Here is a 20,000-nt window from a genome sequence, read left to right on the forward strand (position 1 = left end):
TACTGTAGCTCTGAACGCTATGTAGGGAAACAGGAAATGAGGGTCAAACTGTAACTGCCATCCATAAAGTTTGAAAAGATCAGTAAAACCGTGATGGTAAACCACAAACGTATGTTTCTGAGAAGTCGTGAAACGCAGCAACAATTGCAGCAACAAAGCAATAAAGCCAGTGGGAGTATGTCTATGTTCCCACAGCCCGATGGTCCCACATTTCTAAGTAATCTAACAAACCCTAACCCTAGCCCTATCTGGGCTGTGGGAACATAGGGATGACCCCAAGTAATCTAACTAACCCTAACCCTAGCCCTATCTGGGCTGTGGGAACATAGGGATGACCCCAGGCCAGCAGCAGCCAGAAGTCTGTCAGCCTCCTCATCCCTCCACCCTGGGTAGAGGCCGGGGGGAGGCAGGGGGAGGTAGAAATCGGAGGACGGGGCTCATTGTACGGCATGGGGAATGGTATCAAACAAATCTCTGATTCTAGTATCTAGACAAAGATGTGACACGTTCTAGTGTTTTGGTCCGCATGTCGGCAACCAATCAAAATGTTCGGACTTTTCTTTTGAAACACGGAACTACGTTTCAACATTGTTGAGAATCACAAACACAAACTCGCTAGTCAAGCCAAAACACTGCAACAACGCAATGGATTGGGTGAGTACTGCACTGCTACCTAGTTAACTATAACACTACTTTACATTGTTACCTAGTTAACTATAACACTACTTTACATTGTTACCTAGTTAACTAGAACACTACTTTACATTGTTACCTAGTTAACTAGAACACTACTTTACATTGTTACCTAGTTAACTAGAACACTACTTTACATTGTTACCTAGTTAACTAGAACACTACTTTACATTGTTACCTAGTTAACTACAACTCTACTTTACATTGTTACCTAGTTAACTCGAACACTACTTTACATTGTTACCTAGTTAATTATAACACTACTTTACATTGTTACCTAGTTAACTACAACACTACTTTACATTGGTACCTAGTTAACTAGAACACTACTTTACATTGTTACCTAGTTAACTACAACACTACTTTACATTGTTAGCAGGCTCACAAAACAAGCTGTGTTAGTTGACTAGCGACGTGTCATCGATTTTCAAGAACGCGGAAATGTATTCACATTTTTCTAAGGAAAAGTCAGATCATTACATCAGATCCTGACATGAGGACCAAAGCACTACAACCTGTCACAAATACCAAGGAGAGACAAACTAAATACCACACAGGGAGGAAAAGAGAACATGGTTGACAAACTTAACATGACGAAACTCTAGACTGACTTTCCCCAGAGCCAGTCACAACCCCCCTGTCACATCTCAGCTTCAACTGAATGCACCTCTGCCACTATAAACATCTATTAACCATGAGCGGATTAGAGGCAGACGAACCGACGTTTCTCATTAACCTCGTGTTAATTGCATTAACACCGCCAGGGCTTGTCAAGACCTCGACTGCTCGAAACAGGAAGTCCCCTCCCCTCCCTTCCTCCCCTCTCCCTCCCAACGTCCCCCGCTTCCTCCATCCCCTCCTTCCCTACCTCCCCTCCGTCTCTTCGCCTCCCCATTCCCCACCTCCCTCCCTCCGTCCCTCCCTCCACTCTCCCTCCCCCGCTTCCTCCATCCCCCCCCTCCCTCCCACCCTCCCTCCCCCCCTCCCTCCCCCGCCCCCCCTCTACTCACGTGAGTACGTAGTTGACGCTGACGATGCAGTGTGGTCTGGAGGAGCGGCTGTTGTGGACGATGGTGGCGTAGCTCTGCACCCACACCCACCCCCCCTGCCTGGCCAGGAACCGGTAGTACCGGGTGGTCACCTGGCCCTTCACCAGCACTGTGGAGGAGGGGGGGGGGGGGGGGGGGGGTAGGGAGGGAGGGAGAGGAGGGAGAAGGGGGAATGGAGAGACAGTCAGTGAGCTGTCGTACTTGGTGGTCACCTGGCCTTTCACCAGGAGGGAGGGGGGGAGGGGAGGGAGAGAGAGGGGGGAGGGGAGGGAGAGAGAGGGGGGAGGGGAGAGGGAGGGAGGGAGGGGGGGGGGGGGGAGGGGGAGGGACCCCTGACCCTAACCCTAGCCCTGACCCTAGCCCTGACCCTAGCCCTGACCATAGCCCTGAACCTAGCCCTGACCCTAGACCTGACCCTAGCCCTGACCCTAGCCCTGACCCTAGCCCTGACCCTAACCCTGACCCTGACACTAACCCTAACCCTAGTCCTGACCGTAGCCCTGACCCTAGCCCTGAACCTGACACTGAACCTGACACTAACCCTAGCCCTGACCCTAACCCTGACCCTGACCCTGACACTGAACCTGACACTAACCCTGACCCTAGCCCTAACTGACCATCACCCTCACCCTAACCCTTAAAACTCTAAACTTAACCAGTCAAAGCTAATGTCTAACCTTAACTAGTCTAAGTTAATAATAATAATAATAACTTTCTATTTGTATCGCGCTTTTCCTGCAAACGTTGCAGCTGCAAATGTCTAACTTTAACCAGTCTAAGTTAATGTCTAACCTTAACCACTCTAAGCTAATGTCTAACTTTAACCAGTCGGAGTTACGCAAGAACGCAAGTCGTAATTCACGCAACCCTTACGCAACAGCATCTTAAGTTTTCGACGTATCTTACATGGAAACAGGTGGTCAAACGCCGGTCTTACGACCCCCCAGATCTTCCCAGGTCTGTAGAATCAATCCTCCCAGAGCTTAATAATGGGGAGACAGAGTCGATCTTTCCGCAATGTTTTTTCCCTTCTTTTTCCTTTTCTCAAACGTGGATAACTGACTAATGATTTTAAGCTCTAAGTGAATCGCGCCAGTTTGGGCCGGTGCTGGGACTGTCTGAGTCACCAACCCAGTCGGTGCGATGGCAGGAACTAAACACCAGCGTCTCTGGCGAGTAATCTCCCAGCAATCTGGTGTGTCTAGTGCAGTGCGACAAAAAACTAGCATATATTGCCTTGATTTAAGATATTTCATCTTTCTTATGCTGCGTTCATAAATTGGCTCTGGACTCTGATCAGCACTCATGGGGAATGCCTCTTGTAATTTTATGCCTCCAATCAATTTACTTCATGACGTTGAACCCAGTGTGGCCTCCAGCGCTCTCAGAGTGAATTCACGAACACGGCGTAGATTTATTTTTTGCAGTGTAGAGGGGCTGGACTCTGAGAGGTGGTTAACATGTCTATTTTACCCACTACACTATAAGAGCCGCCTCGGGGGTCAAATGACCATAGTCTTTACAATGGGAAGCTGCTACTTACACACAACGACCACTAGCTGGCCGCTTGTAAGTTAGCCTGCCTCCTACAAAGAAAAACTGCCAAATATCTTCATACTAGCTTATCCTGATGTGATTTAGAAAATGTAAGGATACTGGGTGGTAGAACGCACATATCTAGGACAAGTCATGAAAGGAGGGTCCTGAAATTTGATCGAGTGCAAAGATATAACATTTTTCTTTACTTACCCACTTCATGGCTGTTCTAGTGTTAGTGGAGGAGGTAGACAAACCTAACTCACGTAAGTGGTGAGCTCACCCAGGGCTGTTCTAGTGTTAGTGGAGGAGGGTTAGAGTTAGGGTGGAGGAGGGTTAGGGTTAGGGTGGAAGAGGTAGACAAACCTAACTCACGTAAGTGGTGACCCCACCCAGGGCTGTTCTAGTGTTAGTGGAGGAGGTAGACAAACCTAACTCACGTAAGTGGTGAGCTCACCCAGGGCTGTTCTAGTGTTAGTGGAGGAGGGTTAGGGTGGAGGAGGGTTAGGGTGGAGGAGGGTTAGGGTGGAGGAGGGTTAGGGTTAGGGTGGAGGAGGGTTAGGGTTAGGGTGGAGGAGGGTTAGGGTTAGGGTGGAGGAGGGTTAGGGTGGAGGAGGGTTAGGGTTAGGGTGGAGGAGGGTTAGGGTGGAGGAGGGTTAGGGTGGAGGAGGGTTAGGGTGGAGGAGGTAGACAAACCTAACTCACGTAAGTGGTGAGCGCAGCGCAGGTGGAAGGAGTCGCAGCTGTGGACGTGGTGGTACAGAGTCTTCTCTATCAGGTCCTGGGGCTCGTAGCCCGTCAGCTCCGTCACCCTGGGGGAGAGACACACACACACACACACACACACACACACATACAGGCGCGCACACACACAGACACACACAAACAGACAGGCGCACACACACACACACACACACAAACACACACACACACACACACACACACACACACACTGATGATATACACACTTACATATACATGCCTATTCACATACTCTGATCTATCTTAATTCAGTTTACACTCACACACACACACACACACACACACGTTGCTATCTTACTTTGTATAAACACACAAAAAACGATTATATTTTAAACTATTTAAAACTACTATATATAATTCAGTTTACACCCACACACACTCACACTCACTCACACACACACACACACACACACACCTACACACACACACCTACACACACACACCTACACACACACACACACACACACACACTCACACACACACACACACACACCTACACACACACACACACACACACACACACACACACACACCTTGGAGTCGAGGAAGATGAGCTTCATGCCGAGGCTCTGCAGCTTGATCTCACACACACCCACCCACACACACACACACACACACACCTACACACACACACACACACACCTACACACACCTACACACACCTGGAGTCGAGGAAGATGAGCTTCATATCGAGGCTGGCTCTATACATGAACATGTTGCTGTGCAGCTTGATCTCACACACACCCCTACCACACACACACACACACGCACACACACACACACGCACACACACACACACACACACACACACACACACACCTTGGGGTCGAGGAAGATGAGCTTCATGTCGAGGCTCTGCAGCTTGATCTCACACACACACACCCACACACACACACACACACACACACACACCTACACACACACACACACACACACACCTGGAGTCGAGGAAGATGAGCTTCATATCGAGGCTGGCTCTGAACATGAACATGTTGCTATGCAGCTTGATCTCTGTGACGGCGCTGGGCGGGAGGGAGTGGCCCACGGCCACCAGGCCCACGTTCTGGTAGCAGCCGTCGAAGGGGGAGGAGTCCAGGCTGTACTGGCGCACCTTCAGGTACCCGCTGCAGTGGATCACCTGGGAACCACACAGAAAACACAATCAACATTATAAATAAACTCCTCAAAAAAGGATTGAGGAGGATTGACTCCTCGATTATTCCTCCCCTTTAATAATAAGGTATTGTATTACTTGTAAGGATCATGCATTTGTGGAATGAGCAACACTGCTAAACGGGTCATTTTTTAAATACGGTGCCTTTTCCGTCCCCAGTACTAAATCATGTTGTATTTTGTCTAAATTTGGACAAATACTAATTCCATTAGGTTGTTCATGTATAGTCAATTGTTATTTATTATGAATACAATGATATGGGCTTCTAAGTTGTTGTTTTCTACATTTTAAAAGCTTTGGTTAAAGATGTAAATTGGATTTTGCATGGGATTTGGGATGTCCCCAGTGTTGTTCATTCAACTTCAATCCAAAAAATAACTATTAAAAACATATACATTTCCAAATATGTTATTATTATTTCATTTTCCTGATCAATATCTATTGAAATCAAATATAGTTTTTATCCATTTTTTATTTATTTTGTACCAAAAATTAAGGTTTTAATTACAATATTGCTTGTCCCTGCGATCACTGTCCACCCTGTTATGCTGTGTTAATATCCCTTTTAAAAGAAAACCATATTTCTCAATCACATCACTCTCATGAGGTGACATCACATCAGTGGAGGGGATTTCAAATGTGGTAGGCTGTGTGATTTTCTACCTCTTTTACCATCTGATTTTTATGTTTTTATCCAGTGAGTTTAATGTGGTTGACCATAACGTGTCCACCCTGTTATGCCTAAATATTGAGGAGATCAATCAAATTGAATAATTTCAAACAAAAAGTATTTAGTGCAAATTAGATTCCTCATCAAGTATTCATGGTCATTCGAGGCATTATGCTAACACGGGCAGGCTAAAGGCTAACTTTAACTCAAAATGTCCACCCTGTTAGTGTCCACCCTGTTATGTGTCCACTCTGTTCTGGAGACACTCGCCCTATTCAACTACAGAGGGTATTCTAAATAAAATAAAATGTAGGTGCCTGAGCTCGACCACTATGTTTTTCAGCAAGCTAGATATGTCCTTTATATAATAGAACATTAAAATATAGATAAATCAACAAGTTATTTTTCACAAGTTATGAAGTCCAAATGGCACCGTATAAAAAAAATGACCCAATTACGTGTAGGTAGCACCCCAATTTTTTGGGCCAAAATCCCCTGCAATATTCTTCTGTTGGTATTCACTCTGGTTTTGACTTGCTTGGTAGATTGGATGATTGCACTCTCCCACAGTAATAAGGAAAAAACTACACATTTTTTGAGTAGTTTAGCCTATATCATAGTTTAGCCTATATCATATGGGTTTTTGAGGGCATTTCTTCTGCTTTATTGGGATAGAGACAGTAGAGATCGAAATGAAGGATGGGTGAGAGAGAGAGAGAGGGAGGGAGGGAGGGAGAGACGACATTCAATCAAGATATCTCGAGGGTCGGAATCGAACCCAGGAACCTTGCGGTTAAGTGTGATGTGGTTTACTAAGCATTCCTACACTACGGCTTCTAAACAACGTGACGACTTATTTGACAGACAAAGCTGTTTGGCTGAGTTCCAACATGTGTTCTAGCGCTCTCTCTATCTCGAGCGTATACCGCGCACGGATACGGTCTAGGTAGAGCGCAGGGATGTTTCCAGTTTGGAATGCAGCCCTCGAGACAGACATTAGATAGGCTACATTCCATACCACTGAGGTAGAATCACGGAACCTGAAAGCTTGTCTATGTGGTGGGATTTCATGCCAGTTCAATACACGACGGCAGTTACGAATGTGGATGCTAACATGGTTAGCTGTCACACAACACACCATGTATCGTCTCATAGTGATGCCAGTCATGACAGTTATTGATAGTAATTTGATTACTTTAGCCTCTGTTATGTGTGCAAATGAACCTGCAATTGTGTGTGTGTGTGTGTGTGTGTGTGTGTGTGTGTGTGTGTGTGTGTGTGTCAGGTGTCAATCATTTGATTAGACAGGTGATCAGATTTGACTACCTTGTACCCGCCACATGTGAGACCTGCGTTCCTTTTAGCCAAGACACATTTCATCCTCAAGAAGAACGACCGCTCCATTTCATATTCTGGAGAGAGAGAGAGAGGGGGGGGGGAGAAAGAGAGAGAGGGGGGGAGAGAGAGAGAGAGAGGGGGAGAGAGAGAGAGGGGGGGGGAGAGAGGGAGAGAGAAACACAGCAATCAGCCACGTCATGTCAGCCATTTAAATGTAGGCCTAGATCTGGTCGATACATCATCACAACCACACACAACCCAGCCTCCGGTTATTATTAACACAATCAGCCGTGAGGGGTCATTTTGACCCTGTGAGTAAAAAAACATGTTATATCTTTGCACTCAATCAAATTTCAGGACCCTCCTTTCATGACTTTTCCTAGATATGTGCGTTCTACCACCCAGCATCCTTACATTTTCAATATCACATCAGGATAAGCTAGTATGAAGCTATTTTGCAGTTTTTCTGTGTAGGAAGCAGGCTAATTTACAAACGGACAACTAGTGGTCGTTGTGTGTAAGTAGCAGCTTGAGCATTGTAAAGAGGCGGCTCATATAGTAGGTGAAAAAAGGCACGGCTGTTATAGGGTTAAAGGTCATTAATAGTACTGTACCCTGGAGGAAGTGAGAGTGGTAGGGCTGCTGGGCCGTCAGCACGGCGGTCATCTCGTCGTGGTCCGCAGGGTGGATGTACTCGTAGATGCTGTTCCCCGTCAGCTCGACCTGTGGAAGTCACCTAAATGGTAAATGGACTGCACTTACATAGATATATATATACTTACATAGCGCCTTCATCCAAAGCACTTTACAACGGCCTCTCATTCACCCATTCACACACACATTCACACACCAATGGCGGCAAGCTACCATGCAAGGCGCCGGCCGGCCCGCTCACTGGGAGCAATTTGGGGTTCAATGTCTTGCACAAGGACACTTCGACATGTGGCCAGCCGGGGCTCGAACCGCCGATCTGCCAACCTTGCGATCATTAGACGGCGGCTCTACCTCCTGAGCCCAGAGTCACCTCTGATCAGAGCTCATCAACACCTCAACACAGGCCATAACACACCACGCAACACGGTGACCATGTAAATATAGAATATATAGGTGGTGTGTACTAGATTCTGGATCCTCTGTGTACCACATGTATAAAAGAAGAGATCTGGTGAGGCTGCATTCTCATTTTATGCAAATTATACCCAGATTGTGGAATGCACTGCCAGTTTACATTAGGGATGCAACCTCAGCAAATATGTTCAAGTCAAGACTAAAAACCCATATTTTTAATATTGCCTTTAAATGACTAAATTATAAATGATGATTGATTAAATGATGAAAGCACTTTGAGCTGCAACGTTTGCAGGGAAAGTGCTATACAAATAAAGGTTATTAAAGGTTATTATTACTAGTCTTGTTAACTTAAAGTATGAACATAATAATATAATAATAATAATAATACATTAGACTTATATAGCGCTTTTCTAGACACTCAAAGACGCTTTACAAACTGAAAGATCGAGTAGTAATAATAAAAAGAAACAAAAGGTAAATAGAAGAAAGTATAGGGGCCTAATAGGTAGGTAGTGCTGGGGACACATGGGAAGGGGAGGGGGAGAGGGTTAACTAGTGACGGCAAGCTTGAAGAGGTGGGTTTTGAGGGCCTGTTTAAATGTTGGGAGGGTGTTGGCCTGCACTGTAAAAAAAACAACTACGCTTTATTCAGTAGAGTTAGTATTCTGAATTGTTCAGACAGGAACATTTAAATGACTATGAGTGAACGTAAAAATGTACATCAGAGGAATGGAATGGACCCCAATAAGTTCTAAACATACAATTGTGAATAAACTGAAATTGCAATTCGTTGTTGGCACATCTGGTTCGTTGGTGTAACAGCAGCGCATGCGCACAAGGCAGCTCAGAGCTCAACGCTAACCCTAACCCAAAATGTGTTCATGGACATTGGCTCTGATTACACATTGCGATCTCCTAAGAACAAACTCTTGATTTAATGCTTGTTTGGACAATAACTTGGTTACTTTCTTGATTTTTTTGTTTTGTTTTGTGATCTTGATTTGGCATTTGGATTTTGTCCACGGTGACATACTTTTTATTTTAGGGTGGAAAAAATATTTCACCCCACTTTTTCACCCCAATGTTATCGCCTGGTTACAGCGAGCTAGCTAGTCACGGCTACTGTTAGGTTCACAACTGTTGTTCGTGTTTGTGTTGTTGTTGTTCATTGATTGGCCGCTTGGCCACAACTGATTTGCATATTAGCGTCCCCAAAGGATTCTGGGCCCAATTTATGTGAGTTTTGTGGGTCACACCGTGATGTACAGGGGAAAGTATGGGGTAGTTCCATGTTCAAGGGGATAAGCCAAGTTTCTGCAATGCTTTCGAAAGTTTGACTGTGTCAGTATTCCAATGGTGGTTGACGTGTGCGAGTCCAATAAATATCCCTCTACAATATCAATCAGGAGCGTTGTTCTCACTGAATAAAAGTTGATTAATGTTGATGATATTCAGTATTGTGGCGAATATTATCGCCTGGTTACTGTTACGTTCACTACCGTGTTCACTGCGTTGTTGTTGTTCATTGATTGGTCGCTTGGCCACAACTGATTCGCATATTAGCGGCCCCAAAGGATTATGGGCACATTCTATGTAAGTTTTATGGGTCAAACCGTAGATGGGTCGTACAGGGGGAAGTATGGGCTAGTTCGAGTTCAAAGGGATAACCAAGCAATAACCGTGCCTTGAATTGAGACTGTGTCAGTGTTCGATGCCGTGCAACGGTCAATAAATGCTCGCGTGATTACACTTAGTGTGCGGAGTCAAATCTATTTCCACGCTACAGTATTATTGATTCATTTCAGAATTTAGTTTATATAATTATCTTGGTTAATGACACCATTTATTGATCAAAACAATCTGCATTGGCAGCATGAAGAATTAAATGTGATGACTGTTGGCAGGACAAACTAATATTAGTTGGAACAACATTCTAATATTAGTTGGACCAACAATCTAATATGAGTTGGACCAACGATCTAATATGAGTTGGACCAACGATCTAATAGTTGGACCAACGATCTAATATGAGTTGGACCAACGATATAATATGAGTTGGACCAACGATCTAATAGTTGGACCAACGATCTAATATGAGTTGGACCAACGATCTAATATGAGTTGGACCAACAATCTAATATGAGTTGGACCAACGATCTAATATGAGTTGGACCAACGATCTAATATGAGTTGGACCAACAATCTAATATGAGTTGGACCAACAATCTAATAGTTGGACCAACAATCTAATATGAGTTGGACCAACAATCTAATAGTTAGACCAACAATCTAAAATGAGTTGGACCAACGATCTAATATGAGTTGGACCAACGATCTAATATGAGTTGGACCAACGATCTAATATTAGTTGGACCAACGATCTAATATTAGTTGGACCAACATTCTAATATTAGTTGGAACAACAAACTCAAAATTCTTAGTTGGAACAACTTCTTCTTAGTGCATAAGGTTGCCTTGAATTTTTTAATATTCTCAACTATTCTTTTTTTAGAGTGTGTCTGATGTGGTTGGGGAGGGCGTTCCAGAGGGACGGGTCTGCGGCTGAAAAGGCCAACCTGTGTTGACCTTGTTGTTGCCTACCTGTGACAAGCCCAGATGGACCGACGCCGTTTCAGAGATGTACATGATCTTCCCGTCCGGCGCCACCACGAAGATGAAGCCATCCAACGTCTGAAACACACGTCAATCATGATTATAATAACAATATAATATAATAATAATAGTCTGAAACACACGTCAATCATGATTAGACTATCGCCTATCTCCTATCTCCTATCTCCTATCTCCTATCTCCTATCTCCATAGACTATCTCCTATCTCCACAGGCTACATTAGAACTTTGCATCCTTTGAACAAAATGGTGTGATGTAAGGATCTTGTAACTTCGCAAACAATAGGAGCATTTAACATATTAATATACGTGTTTGAAGTAGATGATACACAAGTAGGCACTAGGTACGGTTCAATTCATTTGACAATTAAAAAGCATTTCCATAAATGTTTAATCTGCTTTTAAAGCCAGATGGCAACAAAGAAGAAGAAAATAGGCTGAATAAATGAACACCCAGATGTTGGCCTAAAGAAGCTGTGTTAAAGGAGTCACAACACACACGCTGACGAATGGAGAGGATCTGTAACGGTGGAGACTGAGTCTGTCTCACAGATTCTACTACTGAGTCTGTCTCACAGATTCTACTACTTCTTCATCTGCTGAAATGTTCCTTTTTACTGACGACACAAACATTATGAATGGATCTAAGGGCCAACCACACCATACTACATTATAACAACATGACCTGCACTATAATACATTATAACAACATGACCTGCATTATAATACATTATAACAACATGACCTGCATTATGATACATTATAACAACATGACCTGCATTATGATACATTATAACAACATGACCTGCATTATGATACATTATAACAACACCTGCATTATAATACATTATAACAACATGATACGTTGCCTGCATTAGAATACATTATCATATTGAAACCATGAGCAAGCAGGCTAGCCGTGGAGGGGGAGAGAGAGGGAACCGTGGAGGGGGGAGAGAGAGGGAACCGTGGAGGGGGGGGAGAGCCGTGGAGGGGGAGAGAGAGGGAACCGTGGAGGGGGGAGAGCCGTGGAGGGGGAGAGAGAGCCGCGGTGCGTGACTATGAATGCGTTTAGCTTATTTCCTGACATAAAGCCACAAGAACGAGAGCAGCAGGAGAGAAATCACTCTCCGGTGAAATATGCAGGCAACGGGAAGACAACTGCGATAGTCTATCTATACCAGGGAACAGTAATACTACACATAATACTACACATAATACTACAACTACTAACAATAATAATCATAATCATAATAATCATAATCATAATTTAATAATACTATTATTATAATTATAATAGCGTAATCATAGTGGTCATAACGCATTTTTCCCTTTCAATGGTCGAAAAATGTGATTGTCAAATCCGTGTGAACATATCAGACGTGTTTATTTGAGGCCCGCGCGGTGTGTCGACGTCTGTGTCCTGAGACGCACCTGGAGGAGATGGGACCCCAGCTCGCGCCCCAGGGTGTCCGAGGAGCGGCTCACGTGACCCCAGGAGTCTCCCAGACCTGAGAGAGAGAGAGAGAGAGAGAGAGAGAGAGAGAGAGAGAGAGAGAGAGAGAGAGAGAGAGAGAGAGAGAGAGAGAGAGAGAGAGAGAGAGAGAGAGAGAGAGAGAGGGGTTGGAAACAGAGAGATACAATGAGACAACATCTCTCCCTTCATGCCGTCCATCCTTCTCCCTACAGCGGGTCTGGCTTTAGATGTTATCACACGCATGACGAAGGTGCACATACAAATAATGATAATGACAATAATTATATTAGTGATAATAATAAGCATAGCAACAACAACAACAACAATAATAATAATAACAATAATAATAATAATAACAATAATAATAATAACAATAATAATAATAATAATATCACCAACAACAACAACAAGTAGTAATACTACTACTAATAAGAATAATAATAATAATAATAATAGTAGTGATAATAATAATAATAATAATAATAATAATAATAATAGTATTATAGTGTTCTTATCGAAAAACGGCCTTTGAATTGATCGAGTTCGTTTTCCAACGGGTTCAGGTGCAACAGCGGCGTAATTATCGGCTTATAATAATGATCATCTTTACATGATAATACAAAGACAGGTACCATAATAACCACATGACTTTAATAATAAAATACAAAATCAAAAACATCATTCAAATGGGTGAAACGAGACTTTTCATAGGCCTATAATAGGCTACACAACGAAAACATTTTCACAAGGAATCGACTGTGAACAGATTAATTAAGACGTTTAAAATGCAAAACCTTCTGCACGGCACACACGGCAGCGACCGACACAACTCGATAAAGCAAATAAGAGTTTTTGTCCCCCTCAGTAAGCCCCCCCAATTGAAATGCAAATCGTACGAAAACAAACACAAGATCAACGGTTAAACCCGGTATTGTATTTTAATATCAACCAAACACTCCGCGTATACAATAAGATAATCAATCACATTCAACCACAACTCAAACACTCTCAAAGCCTCTTCACTGCGGCTTCACAACCGCATCAGGAAAAACATTTACTTATTTATTTTATTTATTATTCAACAGGTGAGAGTATAAATATGTCAGAATGGTCATCATCATGATGATTACACCAGAGACTGGACACAATTAGGGCCGTGCTTGATTTGTAGGGACAGCGTATATTATTATATTAGCCCTGTCAATCTAACTCTCTCTCTCTCTCTCTCTCTCTCTCTCTCTCTCTCTCTCTCTCTCTCTCTCTCTCTCTCTCTCTCTCTCTCTCTCTCTCTCTCTCTCTCTCTCTCTCACACACAACTGTAAACCTGAATACAACGGTTGACGAAGCATTAGGGCCTTAACATCGAAGGGTAACGTTGAGGAGTGACAACGTGTTTGGAATATAATGTGATGTATTTACACGGAGCCGAAGGAAATCACCTCCTCGAGGCGTCTCCATAGCGACCGAACTGGCCAATAATAATAATAATAATAATAATAATAATAATAATAATAATAATAATAATAATAATAACCTTTATTTGTAGCCTATATCACTTTTCCTGCAAAGGTTGCAGCTCAAAGTGTTTTGAGCATAATTTAATCATTTAGTTATTTAAAGGCAATATGTTATTGGGTTTTATAGGCTAGTCTTGACTTATAAAATAATTTGCTGATATTTATCAATAGATGCGTCTAATCTGTGTGTCGGATAATCACTCAACAACAGGATAATAATCACTCAGTGTGTGTAGGAGCATCATTATTATTCAGAGGTACGATCTCAAGATACTCGAACATGGAGTGGTCTAAACCTGAACATGGGGTGGTCTAAACCTGAACATGGAGTGGTCTAAACCTGGACATGGAGTGGTCTAAACCTGGACATGGAGTGGTCTAAACTGAACATGGAGTGGTCTAAACTGAACATGGAGTGGTCTAAACCGAACAAAATAGGGCCGGCCTCCGGAACAAAAGAGGAGTTAGCGGTCACGATTCAGAGATTAGTCTGGAGAGAGAGGGTGGGAATGTGTTAAAACATCATGCATCTTATATAATAAATGTATAGCCTCGAGCTGTAGATAAGTCGACAGGTTTGACTCCACAGATAAACACCGTTACGGCCTCCTCGTGCGGGTCTGAACACGGTGCTGTTATAACCATGGTTACACACAACTGTGTCCGGTTAGTTGAAGTGCCCATATGAGGTAAAACATTTGATAAGATAAATGTAGCCTATTGTTCTATGTGTTATATGGATATGTTAAAGCACGTTTGCAGGGAAAAGTGCCATACAAATAAAGGTTATTATTATTATTATTATTATTATTATTATTATTATTATTATTATTATTATTATATAGCTGTTATAGCTGAACTAAGATAGAAGTGGACGCGCCAGACTAAACAGGCCATAAGTGTGTATCCATAAACAGATGTATATATATATGTATGTCTATAGACCATTCCTCAGTAGTTCTGGGTGATGGAGACTTCGTCAGGTGTTACGACGCGATCTTTATTTTCTTTCCCTCCAAAACATCGCTCGTGTCACACCCAAACCAATTCCTGTAGGTGCAGATTATTCATTTAATTTTTGTTATTATTGTTTTTGTTTCCCACGGATCTAACACCCGTGGAGGACGAAGGAGGCCTTGTAAAAACACCCTGAGAGATCGGCCCCACCCCGGGGTCAGGTGGAGCAGAGGTGAACGGGCCTCTCGGTGGGCCATAAATAATAATCACATATAACAATAACACCTACTAACGGCCCGTTAAACACTCTCACCTCCAGACATTTGCATATAAAGTTTTACGGTCGAATAACTCGGGGCGAATAATGTTTCCTTTGCTATAAACCTGTTCGGGGCTGACAGGCGATATTGTGTTTCAGGTCAGCAGCGTTCTCAGTGAGAGGAACGGAGGCGGCCTGACAGACAGCCGCTCTGAGACAGCAGAGGCGCTTTAATGAGCAAACCACATGGCCTCTCAATATGGCTCGTAAAACGCATCACTAAAACATCCCTAAAACAACCCTCCCCTCTCCCCCCCTCCGCTCCCAGCATTCATGCCTGTAGGTAGGCCTGGATGGAATGGAATGGAATGGACTTTATTTGTCATTGCTACAGTACAGGTACCAAACAACGAAATTTAGGAGGGGTGGCTCCCCTGGTGTTTAGGAAAGGAAAAAGAAAACACATTTTGGAAAGAGCATAGATGCATAAAATCACAAGAAGGTAAGGAGCTGGTTTACATCAATAAAGGCTATGTACACAATCCACTGTACTATACTGCACAGATAGTCAACTAGGGTTGTCATATTGCACAAAAAGTATTTTTTCACATTAGTAGGCTATGTGTGTGTGTGTGTGTGTGTGTGTGTGTGTGTGTGTGTGTGTGTGTGTGTGTGTGTGTGTGTGTGTAGACCGTAGGCCAATCATTAACAAAAAGATGATCTAAAATGCCAGTATACATGCCATCTTTTTAAATATTGCATTTAAATGATTAAACGATTAAATTATGATTATAGAATGATTAAAGCACTTTGAGCTGCAACGTTTGCAGGAAAGGTGCTATACAAATAAAGGTTATTATTATTATTATTATTATTATTATTATTATTATTATTATTATTATTATAAATAACGAGCTTCATACATATTTGGTGCACGCCATTTGATGGACATTTAGCAGAGACATGAATAGGTTAACATTCTTTGTATGAATTCTAGGCTATATTCTTGTTATTGTGGTTGTGATGTAGTCACGCGGCCTGTGCTCACGGTGTCTCGCCGGTGTACTGAGAGGGTTGACACATCCAGGAGAAGAATATGAACAACATGGCAACGCACCTACATTCAAAACAGCAAAAATACAGGATAGAAAATCACGGGTCTGTTTTGATTGGTTTATCGCTAACAATTCTATAACATACTATCATTCTATAACAGAAAATGATCGATATATCACAACTAGGTGATGCATTTCACACAGGCCTTTTGGACCCAATACAACAACAACAACAACAGGAGGATCGATAAGGACCCCGAACCAAAATAATCTTCGCCAGATGTTTTTTTTCATTTTCTGTGTCTCATTTATTATATTTATATTATTACTTATATTTATTTGTATAGCACTTTTCCTTTTCCCGCAAACGTTGCAGCTCCAAATGCTTTAATCATTACATAATCATCATTTAATCATTTAGCAATTTAAAGGCAATATTAAAAAGATGGGTTTGCAGTCTTGACTTGAACATAATGTGCTGAGGTTGCATCCCTAATGTAAACTGGCAGTGAGACACAATCTGGAGCATACAATGAGAATGCAGCCTCACCAAATCTCCTGTTTTCAAGCCACAGCTTGGAAAAAACATTCTAGTCTCCCCCCCCCCCCCACCCCCCTCTCTCTCTCTCTCTCTCTCTCAATACTACAAGGACCTCCGTATGTTTTAAGAGCGATCAGACAGCCAGTCTTAATTGGCGAGTGTGTGTCTCAGTCACGCAGCGCCGGGGCCGTGGAGACCCCCGCGGGGGGACGGTGGCAAGCGACAGCTAATCGTCATCCAGGGCCATCACGGTCGCCCGGCTCTGAAAGGCGACGACACGTACATGGATGTACGAAGAAGGGGGGAAAAAAGAGACAAATAGTGTGTTGAGAGACAAAAGGAGTGCTTGGGCCGGTCAGATATCCACTTATGCGCACACACACTCCTCGTTTCACGGGCCGCTGTGCGCGTCAAGGCGCCATCTGACTCGCTGGAACTTTGTTTGTTTGGACAAGAATGATTTAAGGGGGGGGGGGGGACACACACACACACACACACACAAACTCCACTGAATAATAAAGTTGTGGTAAAACCGTCCTAATTTTGGGGGGGAAATCTCGTGCCAGGAGACACCGATACGGTTACATATGAATGATACATCCTCACGTGTGGCAAACATGTGAGATTTGATTGTTTCTAAAATAATAATAATAATAATAATAATAATAATATGTAATTATGTAGTCTATGTAGTCAGATGCATATAGTCTACTAGTTCATAATCAGCATTAGGCCTAATTAATAATGAATAAACACAAATGAAAGCATGTTTTGCGTGACAATTAAAAGTGTTCTACCTATAATGACTGTACCGGTGTAATTCACGGATGTTAAGGTTATTTTTCTCCTATCTTAAAGGCAGTATTTCTGCTCCAGTGATCTCTGGTGTACAGGGGGGTAAGCGGCGGTGTGAGGGAGGGTGTCTAACAGCAGGACGGAGGAATTAAAACGTTCTCAACACGGCGGGCGTCATCATCATTATAACACCGACACGTACATGACACTGCTGTCACACAGACGATTTAACACAACGCGGTGGGAATAATCGCAGTCAATATTTACACATGCTATGAGCAAATCTGTAAAAAAAAAAAATATATATAAAGCATATTCATTCATATTAAGTCATATATAATTACGGTAATCCGAATTATTATTGATAATAACAAACGCCAACACGAATAATATATAAGAAATTGCTTTAAGAAATAGCCCCTTGAGATAATGCTAACTCGTTTTCGAGAGGGTCCTAATACACCTCCTCCCCCTTCTAATAATACTAATAACAACAACAACAACATTATATTTAATATATATATATATATATATATATATAAAATATAGGCCTATATATTTTTGTCGCTGTTGTTGTTGTTGTTGTTGTTGTTGTTATTATTATTAGTTTTATATATATATATATATATATATAGGCTAGCCTAGTATTATTACATTATCTATATATCTATATATATCTATCTATATATATAGGCCTATGTATATCTATATATTATAACTGAATAACTGAATATATATAAAATAAAGGTTATGTTATTATTATAGGCCTACAATAGCCTACACATTTTAGAAAAATGAAAATAATACGTGAAAATGAAAATAATAAGAAGCTAATGATGAATGTGAATAAAGGTAAAAAATTATAAATAGATACAAATAATACGTGAAAATGAAAATAATAAGAAGCTAATGATGAATGTGAATAAAGGTCAATGTTTTACCTTCGGGGAAGACGAGCCTCATCTTCAGGTAGCTGGTGGCCAGGCGGATGATGGAGGCCTTGTCCAGCTGGGAGGTGATGGCGGAGGGCAGCGGGAGCAGCTTGGCCAGCTCGTAGAACTCCCCGTTCTCCTTCTCCCGGCGCGTGCGCGCGGCGTTCTTAGACTTTTCCTTCATTTTCACCCCAAAACAGAAAAAGGACGAGTTTCCCTTTCCCCTCTCTCCCCTCAGTGAACCCAGTCCCACCTAAAAGCCAGTCAGGAGACAACACAACCGCAGCCTAAATCATGTCACAGCTCGGCGCCCGGAGCATCGGAGACTAAACAGTTGTCGTTTATCCGGTTGTAGTTTATTTATCCGGGTTCGGTCCGGTTGTAGTTTTATCCGGTGTTTTTTGGTTCCTTTTTTTAGACTAAATCCAGAAATAAAAACCACAAAAACATCCCCTCGTTACTTCCAGGATGATGAGGCCTCGGGCCGGCGCCGTGGGAGCAGCTCCTCCCGGGTTAGGTGGTCCATATCCCCGGTACATGACCACGTCCCCTCCAGCCCGCCGTGGGTCCCCGGGGTCACCGCAGAGCTCAGGTGCTTCTCCCCGCTGGCCACAACATCACGGCCCCTTGGGAGAAAACAGAACCACTGCGTCAACTCTTTTCGATTATTGTTTGACGCGAACAAACGTCATATTATATAGCCTGTATGTATAAATTTAATTTTAATTTTTAATTTTGCCATTTAGCAGACGCCTTTATCCAAAGCGACTTACAATTACGAATGACAGGGACATTCCCCCTGGAGTAACTGAGGGCTAAGTGCCTTACCCAAGGGCACACTAGTAGTGGTGTGGCTTCAGGCGGGATATATACAGACCCTGTCATAACTGATATAGGTTATTAACACACTGAGACACTTGCAGTATGATGGACCATGGACTATACCAAACTTAACATTATACAACACAATACATTAATTATGCATGCTCTTGAAATCATATTGACTTTTTATACATAATATAGGCCTATATATTAAGTCAATATGATTTCGAGAATATATATATATATAATTATTTGTATAGCTGCAACGTTTGCAGGAAAAGTGCTACACAAATAACGGTTGTTATTATTATTATTAGCCTATTATATATATATATATATATATATTATTTTAAATATATTATATATTATATATATTATTATAGGCTATATACATAATATATAATAACGACTGAACGACTGAACATTTGTTTCAAGATAAAGACATGGAAACCGATGATGGATTGCTTGTCAACTCACCTCGGAGATCCAACGCAACCATCCAGCTCTCCTGGTCTCTCTCCTGGTCTCTCTCCTGGTCTCTCTCCTGGTCTCTCTCCTGGTCTCTCTCTTGGTCTCTCTCCTGGTCTCTCTCCTGGTCTCTCTCCTGGTCTCTCTCTTGGTCTCTCTCCTGGTCTCTCTCTCCAGCGGTCTGCAGCGATGCTGCCTCTCTCTACCCCCAGACCACCGGTGCGCGTGCACACATCCCTCAGTCTCTCCGGC

The 20,000-nt window shown here is 42.6% G+C and overlaps 1 protein-coding gene across 1 annotated transcript in view; it reads right to left on the reverse strand.

Annotated features, from left to right (window-relative positions):
- sim1a (SIM bHLH transcription factor 1a) overlaps positions 1-18,642 on the reverse strand; it is a gene marked incomplete at both ends in the record, with an annotated part of 30,085 nt that extends 11,443 nt beyond the window's left edge. The window contains 8 exon segments of the mRNA XM_080541119.1: positions 1,704-1,851; positions 3,984-4,090; positions 4,979-5,178; positions 7,211-7,296; positions 7,837-7,945; positions 10,895-10,984; positions 12,360-12,436; positions 18,468-18,642. Of these exon segments, the coding sequence (XP_080397245.1) occupies positions 1,704-1,851; positions 3,984-4,090; positions 4,979-5,178; positions 7,211-7,296; positions 7,837-7,945; positions 10,895-10,984; positions 12,360-12,436; positions 18,468-18,642 (992 nt within the window).
- Positions 18,643-20,000: the final 1,358 nt, after the last annotated feature.

Source organism: Nansenia antarctica (assembly GCF_963989245.1).
Source record: "Nansenia antarctica genome assembly, chromosome: 10".
Classification (NCBI taxonomy): Eukaryota; Metazoa; Chordata; class Actinopteri; order Argentiniformes; family Microstomatidae; genus Nansenia; species Nansenia antarctica.